The following is a 23,894-nucleotide window of genomic DNA, read 5'->3' as shown; positions in this document are numbered from 1 at the left end:
AAGAAAAGGAATTTTGATACATTCGATACATTTTAATACAAGCACTAGGGTTAACATTGAGGCCATGAAGAGAAGTAAGGAAACAATATAAAAAAAGATAAATATCACGAAACAAAAGGATAATTTTTCATATCCTAAAATATCTACAATATTTAAAACACTCCCTCTCAAGTTGGTAAATGAATATCAATCATTCCAACTTTCCAATAAATAGATAAAATCTTGTTGTAGGGAGCTCCTTAGTAAATACATCTACTAATTGGAATCCTGTAGGAACATGTGTTGTGACTTATGACTATAAGACCACTTTTCTTTGATGAAGTGTTTGTCACTATACTTATTCATGTTATGTTGGACCGGATTATGAACAATTCTAATAGCTGAATTGTTATCGCAAATCAACCTTGCATGTCTTCATATTTTACTTCAAGGTTATCAAGAATAATCTTTATCCATAACCTCTCACGCATACCATGTGTCATAGCTCGAAATTCTGCTACTACTAGACTGAGCAGCCATTCAGTATTCAGAGTTGGATCTTTATCTACAACTGACCCAGCATAATTTGCATCTACATATACCTTCAAGGGTAATGTACCCTCACTCTTGAACAACAATCCTTTTCCTAGGCTTGTCTTCAAATATTGGAAGATTCTATCAACAGCCTGCAGGTACCTTTCACGAGAACCGTGCATAAATTGACTGACCACACTAACGGCATAAGCTATGTTTGGTCTAGTGTTGGACAAATAAATTAGCCTCCCCACTGATATTTGGTATTGGGACTATTCTCCTGGTGGACTTTCTTCACTTCCAATTTTGTGGTTCTATTCAATCGGTACTCTAGATGGCATACATCCCAATTTCCCTATTTCTTTAAGATTGAGTACATACTCCTCCATGAAGGAAAGACATAGAACCTATGGGATTCCATATAAACTTTTGTATTATTGTTATTATACTCCCTCCGGTCCTACAATTCTTCATTTTGTATCGCTGTAAACCAATAGACTGATCATGGAACAACCCTCATTAAATATAGTGGTGCGTCACCAGTAGTGAGAGAATGAGTAGAGAGAGAAACAGTGGGTGGGTTAGAGTTAGGAACAGAGGAAAGTTTATAGAGAGTGATACAGTGAGGTCGAGAGAGGATCCCCGACGGAACTATGCCGGGAACAGGGATGGACAACAACAATGCTCTAATAGGGCAAACTGAAGGGATCAGAATGACATCTCATCCTTCTACTTCACGCGATTCCCAGAAGATGCAACTGAGAAGGACCTGTGGTACAAGTTCAAAAAGTGGGGGGATGTAAAGGGGTGAATGATGTGCACAGTTTAGAATGGCAGCTAGACAATATCGTCATTGGTGGTTTAGAGTTGTACATCAACATCCCAAAATATGGGAGAGAGATGGCGAGAAAAGTAGCACCAGAAGACAAAGCAAAGGGGTTTGACGAGAGACACAATAATGAAGCAAATCGACGAAGACAACCTCAGCAAACAATGAATCCAGTCTCGTATGCAGCGGTGGTGGAGAGGAACAACAGGAACTTAGGGCAAAGGTGGACACCACACAACCAGCATTACAGTCGCGAAGGTTCACACTCATCGGTACACCTCGACATCCCAATGGATGAGAAGAAGTGGTTCAGCAATGCTTGGGTGGGGCGATTGAAAAACCTCACGCTGTTTGACAGAGTTGAAGATGACCTACTATGGGATATCGGTGCAGAAATAACACCGAAGTACATAGGGGATGATTTGGTTCTGCTACTTGACCTCACTAATGCCAGAGCAGAACAAATGATCCAGGAAGAAATCACGAGTGGAGCTTCCTTGTTTCATTCGCTAGAGAAATGGAGCCCGAGGTTGCGTACAAGATACAGGCTCACTTGGGTCCAGTGCTGGGGTATTCCGCTGCTAGCTTGGGATACGACGCAAATTCAGAAGATTGTGACTGCCATTGGGGATATGGTGGAGGTGGACGACGACGTTGAAGAAGTTCGGAGAATGGACAGGACAAGGGTACTCATCAAAACGCCGTGGAGGCCCGCAATCCAACACACGGTAAATGTACAAATAGGTGGGGAGGTTTACGGAGTACATGTAGTGGAGGAAAATGGGTATAGCACCGGAACATGTAACTTCCGACGAAGGAGTGTTTGGGGATCATCGGAGGAAATCGAGTCCGACGAAAGTGATAACGAAACTCCGGTACCGGAGATGCTATGCGCGTTGGAGAAAGAAGATGAGCTGCAAGACAAAGAGGTGTCGATAAATCACGCGCTACAAAGGACCACCTCCAATCTCAACGTCGGGTATGCAATCTAAGGGAACACGACATTACCCAGTGGTCTAAACGGAAACGAAAGACCACATGGTAAAAACAGTGGCTCGTGGGTACAACGTTTCAGTCAGAAAGGGAGCAGAGCAGATACCACAATGGGTAGCAATGAAGAACAGGTGGAGCGTAGGTGGATGGTGACAGCTGACAGCTTCCGAGATGAGGGAACACGCAACAATGGTGAGGCACAGCACGTTGGGAACATCAACTCGACAGAATGGGAGAAGGTTATACACGAAAACGGAAACCATGACTTGGGAAGGTGCTATGACGTGTCGGGGGCACATATTTTGAATGGGAAACAGCCACGTGACCCACGGGTGGCTGAGGGGGGTTTTAAAAATTGTTTGGGCTTTTCTATCCACACCCCCGAAGAAGCAACACAACAGTCCGGTCTCAGCCCACAAAATAATAAAAAGGAACCCATTCGTGCCTGGCAGGTATACTTGCGAAATAGGAGATGCCAAAAGCAAATGAAGATGGGTTCTGCAAATGATGAATATCCCGCCATACTTACAAAACCACCTATTAAGGGCTCACAGCAGCAGCACAACGTGGACAAAGACCAAGACAGAAGTGGTAACAGTGATACCAATGTTCACATGGAAGGACCATCAACACATAATGAAGCTGAGAATGCAAATTCAGGCAAAGACCAGTGGGAAGAGGCAACATCTCTATGGAATATGGCAAAAGAATTGGGGGCAACATGTGGGTCAGAGCAGGGAAAAATTATTGACAAGATAAGGGCAATGGGGGAAAGAGATAGGAAAGAGGCAGAGAGATCAGAAAATAGGAATACTACCCCATGAATGTTATAACATACAATGTTAGAGGGCTAGGAAGGGGGTGAAATAGGTAGCAATTAGGAGAATGGTCAAGAAAGAGTATATAGATATGATATGTATTCAGGAGACAAAAAAGAAGATAATTGAGAAGACGATGTGTCAAGCACTGTGGGGGGAACCTGAAGTAAGTTGGAAAGTGCAACCTGCATCTAATACAACAGGAGGGATTCTATGTATATGGAGTGAGAAAACTTTCAAATTGGAGAGGAAGGTCATTGGCAGTGGTTTCATACTGTTGGTAGGACAGTGGCTTAAGGAGGCACAACAAGTTCATATTGTCAGCATCTATTCACCATGTGATATTCAAAACAAGAGAACCTTATGGGATAGTGTCAAGCAGCTGAAAAACTTAAACTCCGATGGTCTATGGTGCATACTGGGAGATTTCAATAACATTAGAAATCCATTTGAAAGATTGGGTGCTTGTCAGAAGGGGGTGGAGGAAAGCAACATCAAGGAGTTCAACGAGTGGATTGAAGATTTGGAGGTAGAAGAGGTGCCATGGGTGGAGAGAAAATTTACATGGTTCAGACCGAATGGATCTGCCAAGAGCAAGCTGGACAGATTTCTGGTATCTCCTGAATGGTTTGCTAAATGACCTTGAAGTACAAAATAAACCTTGGATAGGGGATCATTGCCCAATTCTGCTCAGGTCTAAATATATAGACTGGGGTCCCAAACCTTTCAAGATCCTTGACTGTTGGTTCCATGACAGGTCATTCAAGACAATTGTTCAGGATTGTTGGGCCTCCAATCAGCAATGGGGATGGGGTGGTTTTGTGCTTAAAGAAAAAATAAAAGAAGTTAAAGAAGATTGAGGTTGATTTAAACAAGCTGGAAGCAGATACAATCGATAGACAATTATCTCCCCAAGAATTGCTGACTAGGAAGACACTACAAGAAGCAATATGGTTAGCTGTCCAATCACATGAGCCTCTACTGAGGCAGAAGGCGAGATCAAGATGGATTAAAGAAGGCGATTGCAACTCACGTTACTTCCATTTGATGATGAATGCGAATCGCAGGAATAACTCTTTGAAAGGACTAATGATTGATGGATCCTGGATTGATGAATCGGGAAGAGTGAAAGAGGCAGTAAAATTGTTCTTCTTGCAATGATTTCATGAATCTGAGCAAGGTAGACCTCGGCTGGATGGAACCCACTTTCAGACCATCGGACAACAACACAATGATATGTTGATGGGGCGTTTCCAAGAGGATGAAATAAAACAGGCTATATGGGATTGCGGGAGTGAGAAAATTCCAGGCCTAGATGGACTAAACTTCAAGTTTATTAAGAAGTTTTGGCAAGTAATCAAACCTGATGTTCTCTGGTTTCTGGATGAATTCTATGTTAAAGGAATTTTTCCAAAGGGATGCAATGCATCTTTTATAGCCCTAATTCCTAAAGTGGCTGATCCACAACTCCTGAATGATTACAGACCTATTTCACTATAGGCTACATGTACAAGATTGTGGCTAAGTTGTTAGCTAAAAGATTGAAGAAGGTACTATCACTCATAATAGATGAAAGACAATCTGCATTCATAGGAAGCAGACATTTGCTGCATAGCGTGATCATAGCAAATGAGGTGGTTGAAAAAGCTAAAAGAAGTCAAAAATCACGCCTGGTGTTCAAAGTAGACTACGAAAAGGCACATGATTCATTCTCATGAGAATTCTTGATACACATGTTGAGGAGGATGGACTTTTGTTCCAAATGGATTGAGGGATGCCTAAGATCTGCCCTTATTTCAGTATTGGTGAATGGAAGCCCCTCGGTTGAATTCATTCCACAAAGAGGACTTAGGCAGGGGGATTCATTAGCGCCTCTTTTGTTTAATATTGTTGTTGAAGCTCTAAATGGATTGATGAGAGAAGCAGTGGAGAAGAATCTATTCAGAGGATTCTCAATGGGCTCAAATAATGTGGAAATCAGCATCCTACAATATGCTGATGACACAACATTTTTCGATGAGGCATCAATGGAGAATGCTAAGGTAATCAAAGCCATTTTGAGGACCTTTGAACTTGTATCAGGCCTCAAACTTAATTTTACAAAAAACTGTTTTGAAGCAATTGGAATGCCAGATCAGTGGAAGCATGATGCTGCAAAACACATGAACTGCAGCTTGTTGTCCATACCATTCATTTACTTGGGCATACCTGTTGGGACAAACCCAAGGCGATGTCAGTTGTGGGATCCTATCATTAACAAGTGTGAGAGAAAATTAGCAAAGTGGAAGCAAAGACACATTTCCTTTGGGGGAGAGTGACCCTTACACAGTCGGTCTTAACATCTATTCATATCTATTTCTTTTCATTTTTCAAGGTTCCTAATAGAGTGATGAACAAGCTGGTGAGTATACAACACAAATTCCTATGGTGTGGCGGAATTGAGGAAAAGAAGATTGTGTGGATTAAGTGGGAGACCGTGTGCCTCCCAAAAGAAAAAGGGGAATTGGGCCTCAAGGACATTAACACCTTCAATCTTGCATTGCTTGGCAAATGAAAATGGAGTCTATTTCAGCACCAAGAAGAATTATGGACTAGGGTATTGGAGTCGAAATATGGTGGTTAGAGGAGCATGGATGAAGCAACAAGAGACACCAACGAATCCATATGGTGGAGGGACCTAAAAATGGCTCTCCATCAACCGCGGTAGGGTAATACTTTTCAAAGTGGAATAGTGTGGAGGGTTGGGTGTGGTGATAGGATCAAGTTTTGGGAGGATAGCTGAATTGCTGTTGAGGTATCACTAATAGCAAAATATCCCAGGCTATATCTTATATCTTGTCAGCAAAATCAGCTCATCCAACAAATGGGAGCTCACACGAATACAAGGTGGGAGAGGGATTTTATATGGAGGAGATCATTGTTTGATAATGAGATCGACATGGCTGATAGTTTCTTAAGAGATGTTGAAGGCAATCCAATCCAGTCACTTAGAAGAGATGATTGGATTTGGAAAGCAGACCCAAGTGGCCAATACCCGACACAAAGTGCTTACAATCTATTGATGGGGGAAACAATAGGGGAGACTCATGATGGAGCTTCTAAGGAATTATGGAAGCTAAAGATCCCAAGCAAAACTTCAATATTCGCATGGAGGTTAATTAGAGATCGATTGCCAACAAAATCAAATCTGCGAAGGAGACATGTAGAGATTAATTATATGTTATGCCTGTTCTGCAGGAACAAGGAGGAGGATGCAACTCATTTATTTTTCCACTGCAGCAAAATCCTTCCAATATGGTGGGAATCTTTGTCTTGGGTGAACATCTTAGGTGCTTTCCCACAAAAACCAAGGCAACACTTCCTTCAACATGTAAATGGTTTGAATGATGGCATAAGGATTAACAGGTGGAAGTGTTGGTGGATGGCTCTGACATGCACCATATGACAGCAGAGGAACAACATAGTGTTCTCCAACGACACCTTCAATGGCAGCAAACTGTTGGATGATGCAATATTCTTACTTTGGACATGGCTTAGAAATATCAAGAAAGATTTTGTAATCCATTTTAATCAATGGTCAAGTAACCTTAGAGAAGGTTTTGCTATCAGCGAAGGTAGTCTATAGATTCATTTATGTAGCCAGCTTTTGGTTCCTATCGAGATTGTATTAAGTCTGATATTTGGAACCAAAGGAATAGACTATCAAAACTATGTATCTTTTGTACCTCTGGTACCTCTTATATATATATATATATATATATATATATATATATTATCTTTGTTGATCAAAAAAAAAAAATTACTCCCTCCAGTCCTTTATATAAGAAACAAAAGGGTATTCTTTGTTTGTCCTCATTATAAGAAACATAGACCCACTTTAAGATGTATTAATTGTTAGTTTTCTTTTTTACCCTTCATGTTGTGAAATCCATTAATGAGGTAACTACTCATTTCTCATGCATTTATTGGTCTATTAAAAATATAAATTACACTGTTTCTCATGTCATTAAATGCAACTACTTCTCAAACAAAATACCTTAAAGGGTATGTTTTGAATAAAATTTAAATTTGACATTATTAATTAAAACTAACTAACTAAACTATTTTTATTGGTCTTGACGAACGAGTAACTTGTTTCTATATATAGGACAGCAGGGAGTATTAAATTTGTCATGATGTATTTAAATATACGATTTATTTTTCTTTTTAAATGTTAAGCCTCTTGACCTACATAAAGAGTCAAGTTGATAAAAGCTTATTGAAGGATAAATTTAGATCCTATAGAAGCTTTCCTGCAAAATTGGCTTTTAAGTTGTAATGAATGTCAAATTAGATCTCAATAGGCCAATTGACTAATTGGATATTTGTTATGAAGTTTTCAACTCTGCTAAAGACCAAAGTTTCAGTGATATAATTTACCATAAATTAAACCATACCATAAGATCCCTCTTGACAAATTCCTCCAATGTCCTTAACCTCCTTCTATTCCCAAAAATTAAACCTTGCAAACTACTCTTCTTGGTACATATGCTAACTACCTTAATTGTTTTTTGTCATCTTTTCCTCAATCGGTATTACACCAATCTCTCCTCATAAACAACCATTCTATATCTTGTCTTGTATGGCCACTCTTAGAATGTGAGTTTGGGCCTAACTCAACCCCAAAAGCCACACATACATATTACAGTATAATACAGACACACACACAATATGAAATAAGCTTTTAACTAGGCTAATAGGTCAAGACAGGCTTTTGAAAAGACATGGTTAGGCCTAAAAGAAAAAGTCTATGACAGGTAACAGACTAGGCTTAAGCCTTGAATTTTTAAATAAGATAGGCTTTCTAAGAAAAGCCTTGCTCACCTTAGCCTATTCCAACCTCTTCATGTTGCCTTAGTAGAGTCTTCACTCTTTTTTTCGTTCTCTACCTCTTCAACCTTTCCACAATCACCTTCAACGCCATGCTTTATAAAAACAGCATGTGGAACAGTTTGTTTTTTTACATATTTGGTGTTGGAAAGTCACCGTAATTGTTGTCACCCCTAGCCCTCCTTAATTGCAGTTTATCAAAGTAGGTCATCAACGTCTCGAAAAGGGCTATCAACAAAGAGGTTGATCAGAAAGGTTGAATGAAGAGTCGTGGGTCATCTCGAAAAGGCTACCAATTTTGTAGGGTTGAGTTAGGCCCAAAACCCATATTCTAAGATAGTATCAGAGTCTTAATTGTCACACTCCAAGATCATTGCCCTGGGCATAAAGGGGTGTGTTGGGAAATCGTCTTAATTGTGGTCACCTCTACCCTGCCTTAATTGCGGCCTATCAAAGTTGGTTTTGAATGTCTCGAAAAAGACTACCTATGAAGGGACTGACTAGAAAGGTGGAGTGAAGCATCGTAGTGTGCAACCATCAAAATGTGAACTCTTAAGAAGTTAAGATCCCACATCAACTAAAGATAAGGCTTAAGTAGTACATGTAAAGCTCAAGCAATCCCGACCATTCATGTCAATTTTGTGGGATTAGGTTAGACTCTATGCCCAAATTCTAAAATGTGGTATAGATTAAACTTCTCATTACAACAAAAACACATTCCTTTCTTGTACTTCTCCTACCACTCCTCATTGGTCAATCTTTTTGAACCCCTCATTTTGGTTCAAGTTTCCCATGCTATTGCCAATTCAGCCACTAGTGATTTTTCCCATTAGTTTCTCATTTTCCCTTGGCCTCCTCAATGAAGTTGCATCTACTATCACAATTCTAATGATGGATGTGCTTCTATAAGAACAACCTGATCTTGTTGGTTGATACACTTCTCAACCATTTGCACCATCCTAATCATTTCCAATAATGAGTTACGTTCGTAAAGGCTTGACTTCAGCCAAAATACCTTCACTATGAATTCATCACTCAAAGCACCATCCTAATCCATTTAAGAACATGCTTATCAAATTTTGTTCCACGCCACTCAAAGCTCTCGCATATCTCTCTATTAGAGATAAGTATGCAGTTTGTTCAACTGCTTCTTTTCTGTTAATTAGTTAGAGTTAGTTGAGATGTTAACATCTGTGTAACTGTCTATATAGAAACATGTGTACTATCTTGTTATGTAAGCTTATCATAATCAGATTACACTCAACCTATTGTTTCTTATCTTTTCTCTCAAACTATAATACTCTCAAACTTCACTATGAATTTATCAATTGAGTGAATTTGCTCCAATATTGATGGGTTCTGTATCATTGAAAGTTGAAATCTCCAAATTACAGTGCTCTTGGACCCTTGCCAAGATGGATTAGGATTTAGGATTCCCACTAGTATAACCAACCAACCGAGCATTTGTACTTCAAAAGCCACCACGATAACTATTGTCTGTCGAGGGATCCTCTCTTCATCAGTAATGCCTTTAACATGAAAGTATTTATCTAACTTGTTTATCCAGCCCAACTGTAAGCGTCTTCTCTATTAAAAATGGGTATCTTCAAATTCTGCCATTTCTCTCCAATGGTATTGCCGGGTACTTCGTCGTATCCAAATCAATTTTCCTCATTGGTAAGATTCCATAATTCTTCGTTTTGCACCAACCAGTCAACCATTTTTCCCATAATTTCCACTAATTTTTTATGATGGGTGTTTTGCAGGTTGAACCAAATCTCATGCGTGTCTTTGTCCACAGTCCAACCCTCCAACACTCTCCATTAGAGAAAGCACTTATACTAGTTTGATACAAACTGAATCAGAAAAGGAGAATAGAAGAAACTTACATAAATAGGAGTATCCTAACCAATTATGGAACCATTAAAGTGACCATAAATAAATATTTTAAATATTAACTAAAAAATAATGATAATATATGCAATTTTTCAAACTTATAAACCAAGAACCAACAAGGATGTCAATGCATACTACAAGTATCTTCTCCAATTTGGCAAAACACAGTTAACCGGTAATGAGTAGTATCATTGGTCCCCAACAAAAACAGAATGGTTGTCTGAAAAATGTCGCATCACTTTCCTGCTCTTCATTTTCCTTTATCTTTATAATATATTTGTCAAAAAACTTTATTATTTTTTTCCCTCGCTCCATGTCCTTATGTTTTTTTACCATGTAACTCCAGGTCCTAATCTCAAATATAACAAGTATATCAGATGGAGGATGGTCTTTCAAAAAATGCTTGTTGTTTGACAAGCCCAATGACGCCAATTGATCTAGTTTTTCATCTCCAGATTTGTAATTTTTGTCTGAAAATTCCCTCCCTTATACTACGTCCCTGATTTTCCTCCACCTTTATGCTTCCAGCTCCTTCTCTCAAGTAAGAAAAGTAGATCAAATGGAATATAGTCTATAAAAATGATAGCTTTGAACAGGCTCCATGAGCGGGCTATGTCATTTCAACATCTGTATTCAAATACGTCGTTAACCAAGCAAACTGATGTCTTACTGAAATTATTATAATATAGCAAAATCCCCTTCCTGCGACTAATATTTGGTGAACAATGGAAGAACTAGACCATACAAGGAATTGATAATGGAATAAAAAAGAAACGAAAATACAGGATAAGCAGCATTTCAAGGGACTGCAACCCCCTTTCCAACTAAAATACCTCTTTATCCCCCTTCCCTTAGCCTTCCCCTCTACATTTAACTAACTACCCAATAACAAACTCCCTTATCTTCTCAAACTATATTTTGTTTCGACTTGCCATACAGTATTTTAGTTTTTTTCATTAAGTATTTTTTATTATATTGTTGCCCCCACCCTATCCATTCCATTTAAATTTCTGCTTTCACTCTATTATTAATAGAAATGGAATTAAATTAATAATTTAATTCCATTGAAGCTTGGAGTAGATCCCTAGTTTCACTGCAAATTTTAATGAGGCCAAATTAACCCTTATTCTTTCCCTTTCCTAACTTGTTCTATTACAATTGTAAAAAAAGAAAAAGCAATAAACGAAGAAATAAATAAGAGGAGATTAATTTCATATATTTAATACTTAATTGGATCTATAAACTTTTTATCCCCACTCCCACTCATTCAGACTAATTCTGTTATAAAAGAACATAACCCTATCTTATTCTTGCATTCTGTTATACAACTGACAACAAACTATGATCCTATCTATTCTTGCTCATCATTATTTCTCATTATTCTGTTGTAACAATAATCCCCATTCCCACTCATTCAGACTTAAACCCATGCTTCTTCTTTCTAGCATATATGTGGATAGCTAGAGGTCCAACAAAATACTAATAGATAACAACTTATCCAAACTATTAAACATTATTTTAATATAAAACAGCATATATACAAATATTTACCTCCTCTGCTCGTAGAGCACAATATTGATCATTAATGTTCTCAATCTTTTCGCTGACACGGAAAATCTGCAAAAGATAGATCACAAGAGTATGAACAAAACTACCCAAAATTTGGAACATTTTCTCATAGTTAGAAAGAAAGCAAACAGCCGGACATAACTTGCTGGAAGTAGGTTAAGCAGGTTGAAATGCCTAAATTAAAAGGCTACCATTAGCAATGTAATATTTTGTCAATGCATTGAGATAAGAAAGATAAACTTTGAAAAATTCAATATTAAATTAGACAATTAGATCAAGCTAAGGATTATATTTGATGTACTCATTCAGAATTTCAGACAGCTCAAGCATATGGTCTACAAGGTTTCATAAGTCGAGGGTTTCATTATTTTCCCCAGGAGCAGATATGAGATAAAGAAAACAATATTATACTAATTACTCGGAACATTTCAATACATAACACTCAAAACTCCATTTATACTAGGACTCTAGACGAAGTACAAGTTGAATTCTAATTCAAGCCTCGCCCACTAATACATTCAGCATTTCGATGCAAGATTACACTCAAGCATATTACTTTGAAAAGACTATTCATATAAAATGACTTGTAAATTAACTACCAAAACTCGCAGACAAGGCACAGCTGTTTCATTGTGCCAGATGCGTTATCAACCAATAAGAGGGAAAGATATAAAAAATTCAACAGACAAATCAAGTAAGTATAAGCCAATCAATGTTGCTTCATTCTTTGTTCATGTGTTTGGGTAAAGTTTTAGAATAAAAGAGAAGTCATTTGTATACTTCTCTTGGGACTTTGCTTAATTTTGTTATTTTATGCATTAGAACTTTGTTTCTCATGACACCAAAATTCAATTTGCATTTTATTAACTGCACTTACTATAGAGAGAAAAACAGAGAAGAATGAGATTGATTAATGAGTTATTACAAAATGGAAGAGCTTCTGTTGACAACATCCATATATACTACAGAAGCTTGACTGATGTGACAGTTACAACTGTCTGAAAGTGACAGTTACAACTGAGTGAAAAGTACAACTAACAACCCAGTGGATACAGTTATTAAGAGTTATTCACTCACATATTTAATCATTATGTATGCTCTCTTTCAATCATTTTTAAAATATTGGCACTACTTTTAAAACCATGTTTGTGTTATTTGAATTATGTTTGCAATTTTCTTTTACGGACTAGCTGTATGGCTTCAATGATAAGCCTGAAACACCTGGGCACCTGATCACATTTTCAAGAATACCATATGAATTCACTTTTCACCTCATGAAGAGCAAGAGAAATCATTTTCACTACTAATACGATAATACTGGTATCTGAAAGTGAAATTAAAAAACTAAATTCTCCGCACCTTATAGATCTTGTGATAGAAAATTTCAAGCAATCTAAGTTCTGCATCAGGATGTGATAAATCTACCTGTCTCACAAAACAAAAAATGTTAGTTAAATTTAGCATAAAGCAGAAATCACAACTGTATGCATACATTACCCCACCAAAATGTGACCCAAAACCATATCATTTTTTACAAAGTCAAATTAGAATTTGAAAGAAAAGGTAGAGGTTAATGATTAAGGAATTCACAGACCAGAAAAAACCACAACAAATACAATAACAACAGCAGTGCTATAAAAGTAATCTGTAATCAGAGTAAAAGAACTCTCCAATCTCTTTGCACGTCCAAAATACTGATCCCCTGCGTTAGAGTATAAGTTGTAATAATAATAGCTTGTGTTTGTAATAGCTGCAAGTTATAGTCTCTGTCATGCTGAACGGGCATGAAAGATATTGATTTGTTTATGTTAGTTATGATTCCAACTAACTGTACACACACACGCATACACATGTATCAAAGTTTAAGAACAGGGAAAAGAATAAAAATACAGAATAGAAAACTGATCTTACTGATTCAGAAAAGTTAGTCTTAAATGCAGTTACAAAGGAGGTATCCTCTAGACCTTGAAGCTAATCACAAACTAACTAACAGAATTCTGTTAAACTAACTAACAACTAACAGAATTCTGTTATTGAAAGAAAAGTAGTTAGCTTATACTAAGTGTCCTGCAATAACTGTTTGTAACAGTTATTGTTATACATTCATTCTAATACCCCCCCCCCCCCCCCCAAACTCAAGGGGAAGGTTTTTCTAAAGAAAAATGCTTCACATTGAGTTTGTCCCGTAGTACTTCAAATCTTGTTGAGGAAAGTGGCTTGGTTAAGACATCTGCCCATTGATCTAAGGCAGGAAGATGCACAACAGAGAGTTGTTTGGCCAGAACTTGTTCTCTTACAAAAAAGACATCAATTTCCATATGCTTTGTTCTACTATGGAACACTGGATTGTGAGCTATGGACACTGCACTTTGATTATCACAGTAAATCACAGGAGTTTGAAAAGAAACATGTAATTTTGTGAGAAGGGTTCGAATCCAGGTTAATTCAGTAGATGTTTGGGCCAAGCTTCGATATTCAGCTTCAGTGCTCAACCTTGCCATGACTTTCTGCTTCCTGAACCACTAGGATATCAAGTTTGAGCCAAGAAAGATAGTTGTTCCTGATGTGGAATGTCTGTCATCAATATCTGATGCCCAATCAGCATCACAAAAAGCATAGAGTGCCATAGGTTTTGAAACAGAAGCAGGTTGAAGGAATAAACCATGAAATATAGTACCCTTGAGATATCTTAATATCATTTTGACCACAGCCCAATGAGAATCCAATTGATTAGCCATATACTGACAAACCTTATTAACAACATAACTAATCTCAGGTCTAATAAGGGTAGCATACTGCAGGACACCCACTACTGACCTATAGAGAGTTGGATCATGAAATAGATCAGCCCCATGTTTGGACAGTTTGCAGTTTGTAACCATAGGAGTAGAGATAGAGTGTGCCTGAGCCATTTGAGTTTTATGAAGTAGATCTCAGACATACTTGCTTTGAGACATCAAAATAGACCTGTTAGGGAGATACTTAATCTCTAGACCCAAGAAATAGTCTAAGTGACCTAGCTGTTTGAGAGAAAAGGTTGTATTCAATTTTGAAGTTAACTGTTGAATGAGAGAGTTAGAACTTCCTTTGATGATGATATCATGTACATAAACTAAAATGTAGACAGTGTGTTGTTGATGTGTATAAATGAACAAAGAGGGATCACACTTGCTTCCTACAAACCCAATCTGTATTAGTGTCGACCTTAACCTATCAAACCACTGCCTTGGAGCTTGCTTTAACCCATAGAGAGCCTTGTTAAGTTTACAAACCAAGGATTTTCCTTCAACTTCTAAACCTGCAGGTTGAGACATATAGACAGTCTCCTCAAGTAATCCATTTAGAAATGCATTGTTGACATCAAGCTGAAATAAGTCCCAGCCTTGTGAGAGAGCATGAGTTAAAACTACTCTAATTGTAACTGGTTTTACCACAGGAGAAAATGTTTCATGAAATTCAAAGCCATGAACTTGAAGAAATCCCTTAGCAACTAGTCTAGCTTTGTACCGATTGATTGAACCATCAGCATTTTCTTTTATTCTAAAGACCTACTTGCATCGAATAGCTTGTCTACCAGCTGATAATGGAACTAAATCCCAAGTTCTGTTTCTCATTAGAGCATTATACTCCTTTTGCATAGCTGCAAACCATTCTGAACTTTCCAGGGCCTGCTTTATACTTTTAGGTTCAGAATGAGTAAGAAATAATGAAGGATGCAGCCTAGGATTGTGTATTCCAGATTTAGACCTAGTTTGCATAGGATGAGTGTTAATGGGAATTAGAGTTGATGCAGACACAGATTCACTATGAGACATAGTATTTGATGATTGAGGATGAGTAGGAGAGGGTGCAGTTGATATAGATTCACTAGATGACACTGTATTGGATGATTGAGGGTGAGCGGAGGTGGATTCAGATGAGGTTTGATTTAAGGCAGTAGCAGAGAAACCAGGAGGAACAAAGGGAACTAAAAGGGAATTGGAGGAAGGTATTTGGGAAAGTGAAGGTGTAAAGGCTGAAACAGGAGATAGGTCAGGATTGAGGCTAAAATAGGAAGTAATATTTTGTGTTGAACTAGAGGGAGAGGAAAACAGATCTAAATATGGAAACTTAAACTCATTAAACAAAACATCCTTAGAAATATAAATTCTATCAGTTGAAGACTTTTCGATAAACTTAGTGAGAGTGGAAGAGAAAATGAAAAAGATAAAGCTGATATTATTGCTCAGAAAGAAAAACTCAATGAGTTCGATACAACAGAGGTATTTAAAGAATTCTGACTTGAGAAACTAACCACTACTAACTCTAACTACCTCTGACTAAATTCCAACTGAATGTAAACTAACTCTAACTACCTCTAACTAACTTCTAACAGAATGTAAGTACTCGGGTGCAATTTAGAGAAAACTAATAGCCTTTACAACATATGCACTGCTGTCACATTACTAATTGCATCACCTTACGAGAATGAGAGATGGAGAGAAAGAGTAGAGAGAGAAACAGTGGGTGGGAGAGAGTTAGGATTAGGAAAGAGAGGAGAGTTAGTGCCAGGTTACGAACGAGAGAGGGTTCCCGTCTGACTACTGAAAGGATAACAACAGGACAGCGTCAATCATACAGGCGAGCGAATTGGAGAGACCATAAGGACGTCATTTCTTTCTACTTTACGAGGATCCCTGAAGATGCAACAGCAGAAGAGTTGTGGAGCCATTTCAAACAGAAAGGAGATGTGAGAGAGGTCTTCATACCCCGGAAAAGAAACAACCAAGGAAGGAGATATGATTTCGTGAGGTATAAGGGGGTGAGAGACATGCACCAGCTTCAACAGCAATTGGACAATATGGTGTTTGGAGGATTGAAGATGAATGTTAACGTCCCCAAATATGGGAGAACAAAGAAGGGAGAACAACAAACAGTAGAGAGGGGAAGAGCAGAGACCAGACAAACTCAAAAAGGGAGCAGAGAAATGTACCTGGGCAGGATATCAGGAAGGAAGATGGGAGTCCAGCGACGGTCGTATGCGGAGGTACTCAATTGGAATATCCGAACACCAGCACAGACGAGAATACCAGACACACTCGAATACACAAGCTCCAAGTCCACTTCTGAAGTGAGTCTTGACATACCGATCACGGGCAAACAGTGGCTCAACGAGGCCTGGGTGGGTAGGTTGAAAAACCTAGCAGTTTTCGATAGTATAGAAGAAGACATATGGTGGGATAATGGACAGAACATATCACCAAAATACGTTGGTGATGATATGGTCTTATTACTGGGGCTCACAGAAGAGAAAGCAGAGAGAATGCTCAACGAAGAAGATGAAGGATGGGGAAACTTGTTCTACTCAATAGAGAAGTGGAATCCAAATCGTCGCCCTGGCTTTAGACTAACTTGGCTCCAATGTTGGGGAATACCTTTGGTGGCATGGGATATGAACCATATTAAGCAGATTGTCGCGGGTATAGGTGAGCTGGTGGATGTTGAAGAGAGTATAGAGGAACAAAGGAGGTTCGATGTTACGCGGTTACTAATCAAAACGACATGGAAATCGTTGATCCAACACACGGTAAATGTCCAGATACAGGGGGAGAAATTTTCGGTGCACATAGCGGAGGAGAGTGGGCCTATAGGAGCCAGGAGGCAGATAAGGAGAGAGTATGATCTCAACTCATCAGAGGAGATCAATTCCGATGAAGGCGATGACAAAGCAGGGTCTGCAGGCGAAATGCAAGGGTGGCGGCACAAATTTCAAGCAATGAACGTGATGGAGGACACAAGAGCACCAACGGGGGGAGTGACCTTGGAGGCAAAAGCTATGGAGGACACGGCGGTGGAAGGGATGTCGGGGTGTGACGACAAGACCCACAGAGGGAGAGGCGATAGTGCGCTGTCACAGACCCAAGGGAGAGCTCGAGTCCAAATGGATACTGTTGATGGTGCAGTTGACAGGGGTGGCAACGAGAAGAGGTTGCGATGCGCGGAGGACGGACGGCAACTCAATCAGCTGGCTCGGACAGAAGAACCGTCGCCGGGATCAGGCGGCGCGGGCAAAAACAGAGAGGAGACTTCGCAGAGTAGAGGACACGACCCACAGGATAAAGCTATTGTCCAATGGGTCGTCAAACAACAAAACAAAACGTTGACAGGTGCTCAGTGCATGCAGAGCAAGGAGGAAGAGGCACCAGTGTCGCAGGGAGAAAGGAGGAGCAACTTAGAGGATGAAGTTTACCTAGGGCGGAGTGTCAGCTCTATCGACAAGGACAGTTTGAACGAAAATGGAAATATAGGGGGGAGACAAGAAACGTTGGAGGAGACGCGTACGAGGAAGATAAAGGAAGTTTTGAATTACCCTCACCCAAGTCACGTGGAAAGGAGATGACGGGGCTGGTGGAGCTGGGCCATGCCATTGACACCCCCCTTAAAACATGCTCTAATCAAAACATAGGCCCAGTTTTAAAGACTGCACCGTTTTTAACCCCTATGTTAGTATATTCCCGTAAAGGGAACATCAAAAAAGCAAAAGCCCACATTGTTGATGTTGCTTCGAATCAAGATGACTCAAGCCCAGAGCGTATTCAAAATGGGCCATTTCAGCAGAATAATAACGGACATGGATCAGCTAACTACCAAATGCAAACAGCAATACCATCATCAGATAAAAAGCACGAAAATCAGCTCCAGGAGGAAAAATCTGATCCTCACGTAGAAAGTGTGTGGAGAATGATCAATGAACTGGGACTGACAACAGGTTCATCTCAAAGAGATTATATTCAACAGCTGTCAGACATGGAGGTTAGAGATGGTGTAGAGGTAGCTAGGTTGGGAGACAGGGGAATGATCTCATGAATATCATCTCTTATAATGTAAGAGGGCTTGGGAGGGGGGTTAAATGGCCAACAATCAAAAGAATGGTTAAAGAGCATCGTATTGACCTTTTATGTTTACAAGAAACAAAAAAGGAAAGTATTAATAAGATCATGTGCCAGGCGTTATGGGGGAATTCTGATTTCTCTTGGGAGGATGCTCCATCAGTAAATTCAGCTGGTGGCATTTTCTGCATATGGAATCAAAATTCTTTTAAGGTGGAGAGTAAAATAGTTGGAGCAGGATTCATTTTGCTGTCAGGGAAATGGGGCCAAGAATCGCAATCAGTGCATGTCATAAATATCTACTCCCCTTGTAATCTGCAAGATAAAAGGGTGCTGTGGGATAAAGTTTCTCAGCTGAAAAACCAGAATCCGAGTGGATATTGGTGTATCCTAGGGGACTTTAACAACATCAGGACTCGTGGAGAAAGATTGGGGTCCTCACAGAGGGGGCTGCTGGATGGGAGCATTGGGGAATTTAACAATTGGATAGAGGAGTTGGAGTTAGAAGAGGCGCCTTGGGTGGGAAAGAGATTTACTTGGTTTAGACCAAACGATATAGCTAAAAGCAAGCTGGACAGAGCCTTCGTTTCCCAAGAGAGGCTTTCAAAATGGCCTGGGTCAGTCCAAACACCGCTGGCCAGGAATTTCTCGGATCACTGCCCCGTATTGCTTAGATCCAAAAGTATTGATTGGGGCCCAAAACCCTTCAGACTATTGGACTGCTGGTTAGCTGATAACTCTTTCAAGAAGTTGGTGTCCGAAAGTTGGTCGTCCAACCCTCAGAGTGGATGGGGGGTCATGTATTAAAAAACAAAATCAAAGCTCTAAAACAAAAGATAAAAACTTGGAATAAAGATAAGTTCGGAGACACTTTCAGCCGTTTCAAGAAGATAGAGGAAGATCTAAATAAACTAGAAGAGGAATCAGCAGATAGGCAGTTGGACGATAACGAGCGGATACCTCGAAAGAAGCTTCAGCAAGAGTTATGGGAGGCAGTCCAAACTCATGAGTCGTTGTTACAACAGAAGGCAAGATCTAGGTGGATTCAGGAAGGAGATTGCATTTCGAGATACTTCCATTTGCTGATAAATTCCAGGAGGCAGTCCAATTGTTTAAATGGAGTGATGGTTGATGGAATATGGAAGGATGAGCCAACAGAAGTCAAAGAGGAAGTTAGGAGATTCTTTTCTCAGAGGTTCCAGGAAACAGATTTTGACAGACCAACATTGGATGGGATCAGTTTCAATACCATTGATTTTCAGCAGAATGCCATGCTAGTGGAGCACTTTCAGGAGGAGGAGATAAGAAGGGCGGTGTGGAGCTGTGGAAGTGATAAAAGCCCGGGCTCGAACAGGCTTAATTTCAAATTCATTAAGCAGTTTTGGGAAGTCATCAAACCAGATTTCCTTAGATTCTTTGACGAGTTCTATGTCAATGGAGTCTTCCCGAAGGGCTTGAATGCATCGTTCATAGCCTTAATCCCGAAGGTGGCGGACCCTCAAGGGTTTAATGAATACAGGCCTATCTCCCTCATAGGGTGTACATATAAGATTCTTGCTAAAGTGTTGGCTAATAGACTGAAGAGAGTTATGTCAGGCATCATTAGTGATTGTCAGTCAGCATTCATACAAGGTAGACATATGCTCCATAGTGTGCTGATTGCAAATGAGGCAGTTGAAGAGGCTAAAAGATGTCAAAAACCATGCATGGTTTTTAAGGTGGACTATGAGAAGGCGTATGATTCTGTGTCTTGGAAATTCTTGGCTTATATGATGAGGCGTTTGGGTTTCGGTCCGAAGTGGATTCAGTGGATTCAGGGATGTCTAAAATCAGCTTCCATCTCGGTCCTCGTTAATGGGAGCCCTTCCAAGGAGTTCTACCCGCAGAAAGGGCTCAGACAGGGAGATCCGCTATCACCCCTTTTATTTAATATTGCTGCAGAAGGTTTGAGTGGCCTAATGTCAAAGGCGATTGATGGAGGACTATATAAGGGATTCCTAGTGGGTTCAAAGAAGGTGGAGGTTAGCTTGCTTCAGTATGCAGATGATACTATATTTTTGGGAGAGGCGACTATGGAGAATGTAAGAGCCATCAAAGCAATACTTCGTGCTTTTGAGATGGCATCGGGGCTAAAGATAAATTTTGCCAAAAGTAGCTGTGGGGCTTTTGGGGTACCTCATCAGTGGACTTATGGTGCATCCAGTTATCTCAATTGTAGAGTGATGTCTTTTCCTGTTACTTACCTTGGCATCCCTATCGGTGCTAATCCTAGAAGATGTCAGACTTGGGAACCCGTAATCACTAAATGCGAGAGAAAAATGGCGAGATGGAAACAAAAGCATTTGTCCTTTGGGGGGAGAGTGACTCAAATTCCGTGCTAACATCTATTCCAATTTATTTTCTATCTTTTTTCAGGGTCCCTAGGCAGGTGGTAGGCAAGATAATTAGATTACAAAGGAACTTTCTATGGGGGGGTGCGTCTGATCAGCACAAAATTCCGTGGATCAGGTGGGAACCGGTGCATAATCCTAAGGTAAACCTTCAAAAATAGCATCAACATGCTCCTCATGGCGAACCGGAACTCCAACATCGACGAGCTCGTTTACATAGTTTTTGATTTTGTGAAGGTACTTGTCCATCATTTTCCCTTTGAGTGAGACAGCACGCATTGCCATTCACAATTGACGTGCCCTAGACTTGTTGTGAAGACTGAAATGCTCGTGAATCTTCTCCCATACTTGATAGGAGTGGTTCGTGCCTAGCATGCGAGAAAGGACAGACTTCGAGAGTGTTGACTGAAGCCAAACAAGCAACATTTGGTCCTGCACTTCCCAGGCTTCATATTCAGGATTAACGCGATCCATGATCCGATCATCCTCTGTGTGAAATTGAGGTGGAACAATCGAATTAACCACGAACCACTGCAGTTTATGCAATTTGATGACTGGCTCAACATATTGTCGCCAGTGTAGATAATTGGAATCATCCAATTTTTCTGCTATTGTTGTCGGAAATGAATGTGAATTAAAACTGAGATGCAGAAGCCATGATCGTGAAGATGAAGCTCAGTAAATTGAGGAAAGTGAATTTTATGTGAAAACGAGCTCTGATACCATATCATAGTTTAAGAGCAGGGAAAAAACAAAAACAGAGAATAGAAAACTGATCTTATTGATTCAGAAAAGTTAGCCATTAATGCAGTCACAAAGGAGGTATTTATAAACCTCTAGACCTTGAAGCTAATCACAAACTAACTAACAGAATTCTGTTAAACTAACTAACAACTAACTAACAGAATTCTGTTAGTGAAAGAAAAGTAGTTAGCTTATACTAACTGTCCTAACTGTTCTGCAATAACTGTTTGTAACAGTTATTTTTATACATTCATTCTAATAACATGCTTCATTCTAAGAAAATTTCAGTTTCATCATTAGATTTTCTCTTATCTTTGGACTTCTACACCCTGAAAGAAACTATGGGACATGTCGCAGCAGATGGCAATACTCTGTTATCAATGTTGCAGTTATGTGATTTTAGGTATGGGGAGGTAGAGGGATTAAAGAAAATGAAACACTAATTGATATTAATTGATATATAAAGACATAATGTTCATAAAACCTAAAACACGAAGCCTTATTATACTAATCATAATTCTAACTAATTAGCAGAACCCTTTGTAAAAACATTTAGATAAGATAAGGAGATATGATGACAATAACAATTAGAATAAATACGGATTAGTGCTCTACGTTTTATACACACATTAACAGATTGTAATACATTTGATTATATAATAGAATATTATACAGCGCCTTTCTCTGTTCTCTATCCGCTAATGCCTATAACTCCACAAATTCAACAATTTCCAATGCGCCTTTTCCTGTTCTTCCATTATTCCATATGGGATGGAGAAACAGAAAATCCTATAAATTTAGTGAGTTTCTGTATACAAAATTTAAGTGATGTGTTATGTGTGTTGCAGATGGGGAGGAGTCTTGGGCATTGACCCATCCCAAAACCATTCACATAGTAAAAGCTTTATAGCATTAGGCTTCCAGTTTTTGGTGTGTTGCATTAAAGTCACACTATAAGCATATGAAAAGTTCTAAAATTGAATTGCTTTCACACAAATTATTAATGGTAACTATCCGTCTTAAAACCTCTCTAGTACATAATAATAAAAAATAAATAGGCAGGCAAGCCAAAAGGTATGTTTCAATGTGTCTACAGTATGTGTCTATAAATCCATGTGCCTCAACAAAATTTATCAACTTTGATTATGTGGGTTTACCATCATACCTTTGATTTAAGATCATTAATTACATCAGACACAGTACTATGTCTCGGTAATCTAATAGTATGAATCACAACCTGAAAAAGGATAACTCGGTTAGAAGTATAAGACTGGTGGAAAATTATTGAGTAAAAATTGAAAGTGACGACTAACAGAGCTTACTTCATCGTTGGTATCATGATGGAAAGCAATTTTAAGAGTTTTTAGGCATTGCAATTCTGGCAGAGGGATATCCAATACTTCATAGTATAGAATATCAGAAGTCTAGAAACAAAACCAAAAGGCAACAATTTAGCATATTGGAAGCTTATGCATAAAAACCCAAACAACTTGAAGTCCGTGCAACATTATGCAAATATTTTAGAATGTAAAAAAATCAATTGCAAAAATTTTGCACTGTAAAACAACAGACCTGATTAGAGTGAATCAGCATGTCTGACAAATGTTCCATTCCTCGGTACTTGATAGACTGTGGTTTAGGTTGCTGGGAGTAGCAGTTATGAGATGTGAGTCTAATTTTAGAAGGATCACTCAAACCAATATGTTGAGCAACTTCTTCTACAACATTGTCATAAGTGTCAAGCTTTGTCCTAGATGATCAAAGAGCAAAATTGAACTATCAGATATACTTTAATCATAAGATTATAGTAGAAAGAGAATAATAGATTTAAAAGAAACTAACAGCTCCAGACTAAATTCATCCTCCTTTGGTTTCTCCAAAGTCCTAAAGCGAACAACCTGCATATCAAAGCAAGGTAAATAATTGAATAGATCAAAATAGTTTTTTTTTTTTTCAAGGCCAAAAAGGATAATATATTAACATAATAAAAGGGCAATAATTGAATCACAAGAATAGGTCAAATTACTTGACAATACAGAAATAATGTCCACAAAGCAGGACTCTTTAGTCGCAACTGAGACCGTGACACTATGTTGAATATTTTAATTTTTACACGTGGAAGTCTAATGAAATCAATTAAAGAATTTGTTTGCTTTTTATGTCTTTCATAATTGGAAAAAAAATGAGGAAAGATCAAAACAACTCATTTATTAGGAATTCAACACAACATCCAATGTGCACAGAAACAATCATCAGTGGCTTCCCCAAAATAAACCACAAGCTGAATATCAACAAAACATGTGATTTTATTAGGAAAACACAAACTTTAACTTGAACACCAAAAAGGCTTTTCCAGTATGGAGTCTAGACACCATCTTATCAGCGAGTGTTTAAGATATAAAAC

At 38.9% G+C, this 23,894-nt stretch overlaps 1 protein-coding gene across 8 annotated transcripts in view; it reads right to left on the bottom strand.

Annotated features, from left to right (window-relative positions):
• Window positions 1–23,894, bottom strand: part of LOC114403029 (ubiquitin carboxyl-terminal hydrolase 13-like) — a 72,685-nt gene that overhangs the window by 2,316 nt on the left and 46,475 nt on the right. For 7 of the 8 annotated variants that reach the window (XM_028365737.1, XM_028365740.1, XM_028365743.1 and 4 more), the window contains 6 exons: window positions 23,333–23,388; window positions 23,063–23,240; window positions 22,813–22,914; window positions 22,656–22,727; window positions 12,847–12,912; window positions 11,470–11,535 (listed from right to left, as the gene is read on the bottom strand). In XM_028365737.1, coding sequence (XP_028221538.1) covers window positions 11,470–11,535; window positions 12,847–12,912; window positions 22,656–22,727; window positions 22,813–22,914; window positions 23,063–23,240; window positions 23,333–23,388 — 540 coding nt within the window. Of the gene's footprint in view, window positions 1–11,469; window positions 11,536–12,846; window positions 12,917–22,655; window positions 22,728–22,812; window positions 22,915–23,062; window positions 23,241–23,332; window positions 23,389–23,894 lie in introns of all 8 variants that reach the window. The other variant, XR_003664571.1, reaches the window with a different exon arrangement.

This window comes from Glycine soja, chromosome 20 (assembly GCF_004193775.1).
Source record: "Glycine soja cultivar W05 chromosome 20, ASM419377v2, whole genome shotgun sequence".
In the NCBI taxonomy this organism is placed as follows: domain Eukaryota; kingdom Viridiplantae; phylum Streptophyta; class Magnoliopsida; order Fabales; family Fabaceae; genus Glycine; species Glycine soja.
The sequence above is the reverse complement of the archived record's forward strand: the minus strand, read 5'-3'. Positions and strand labels throughout refer to the sequence as shown.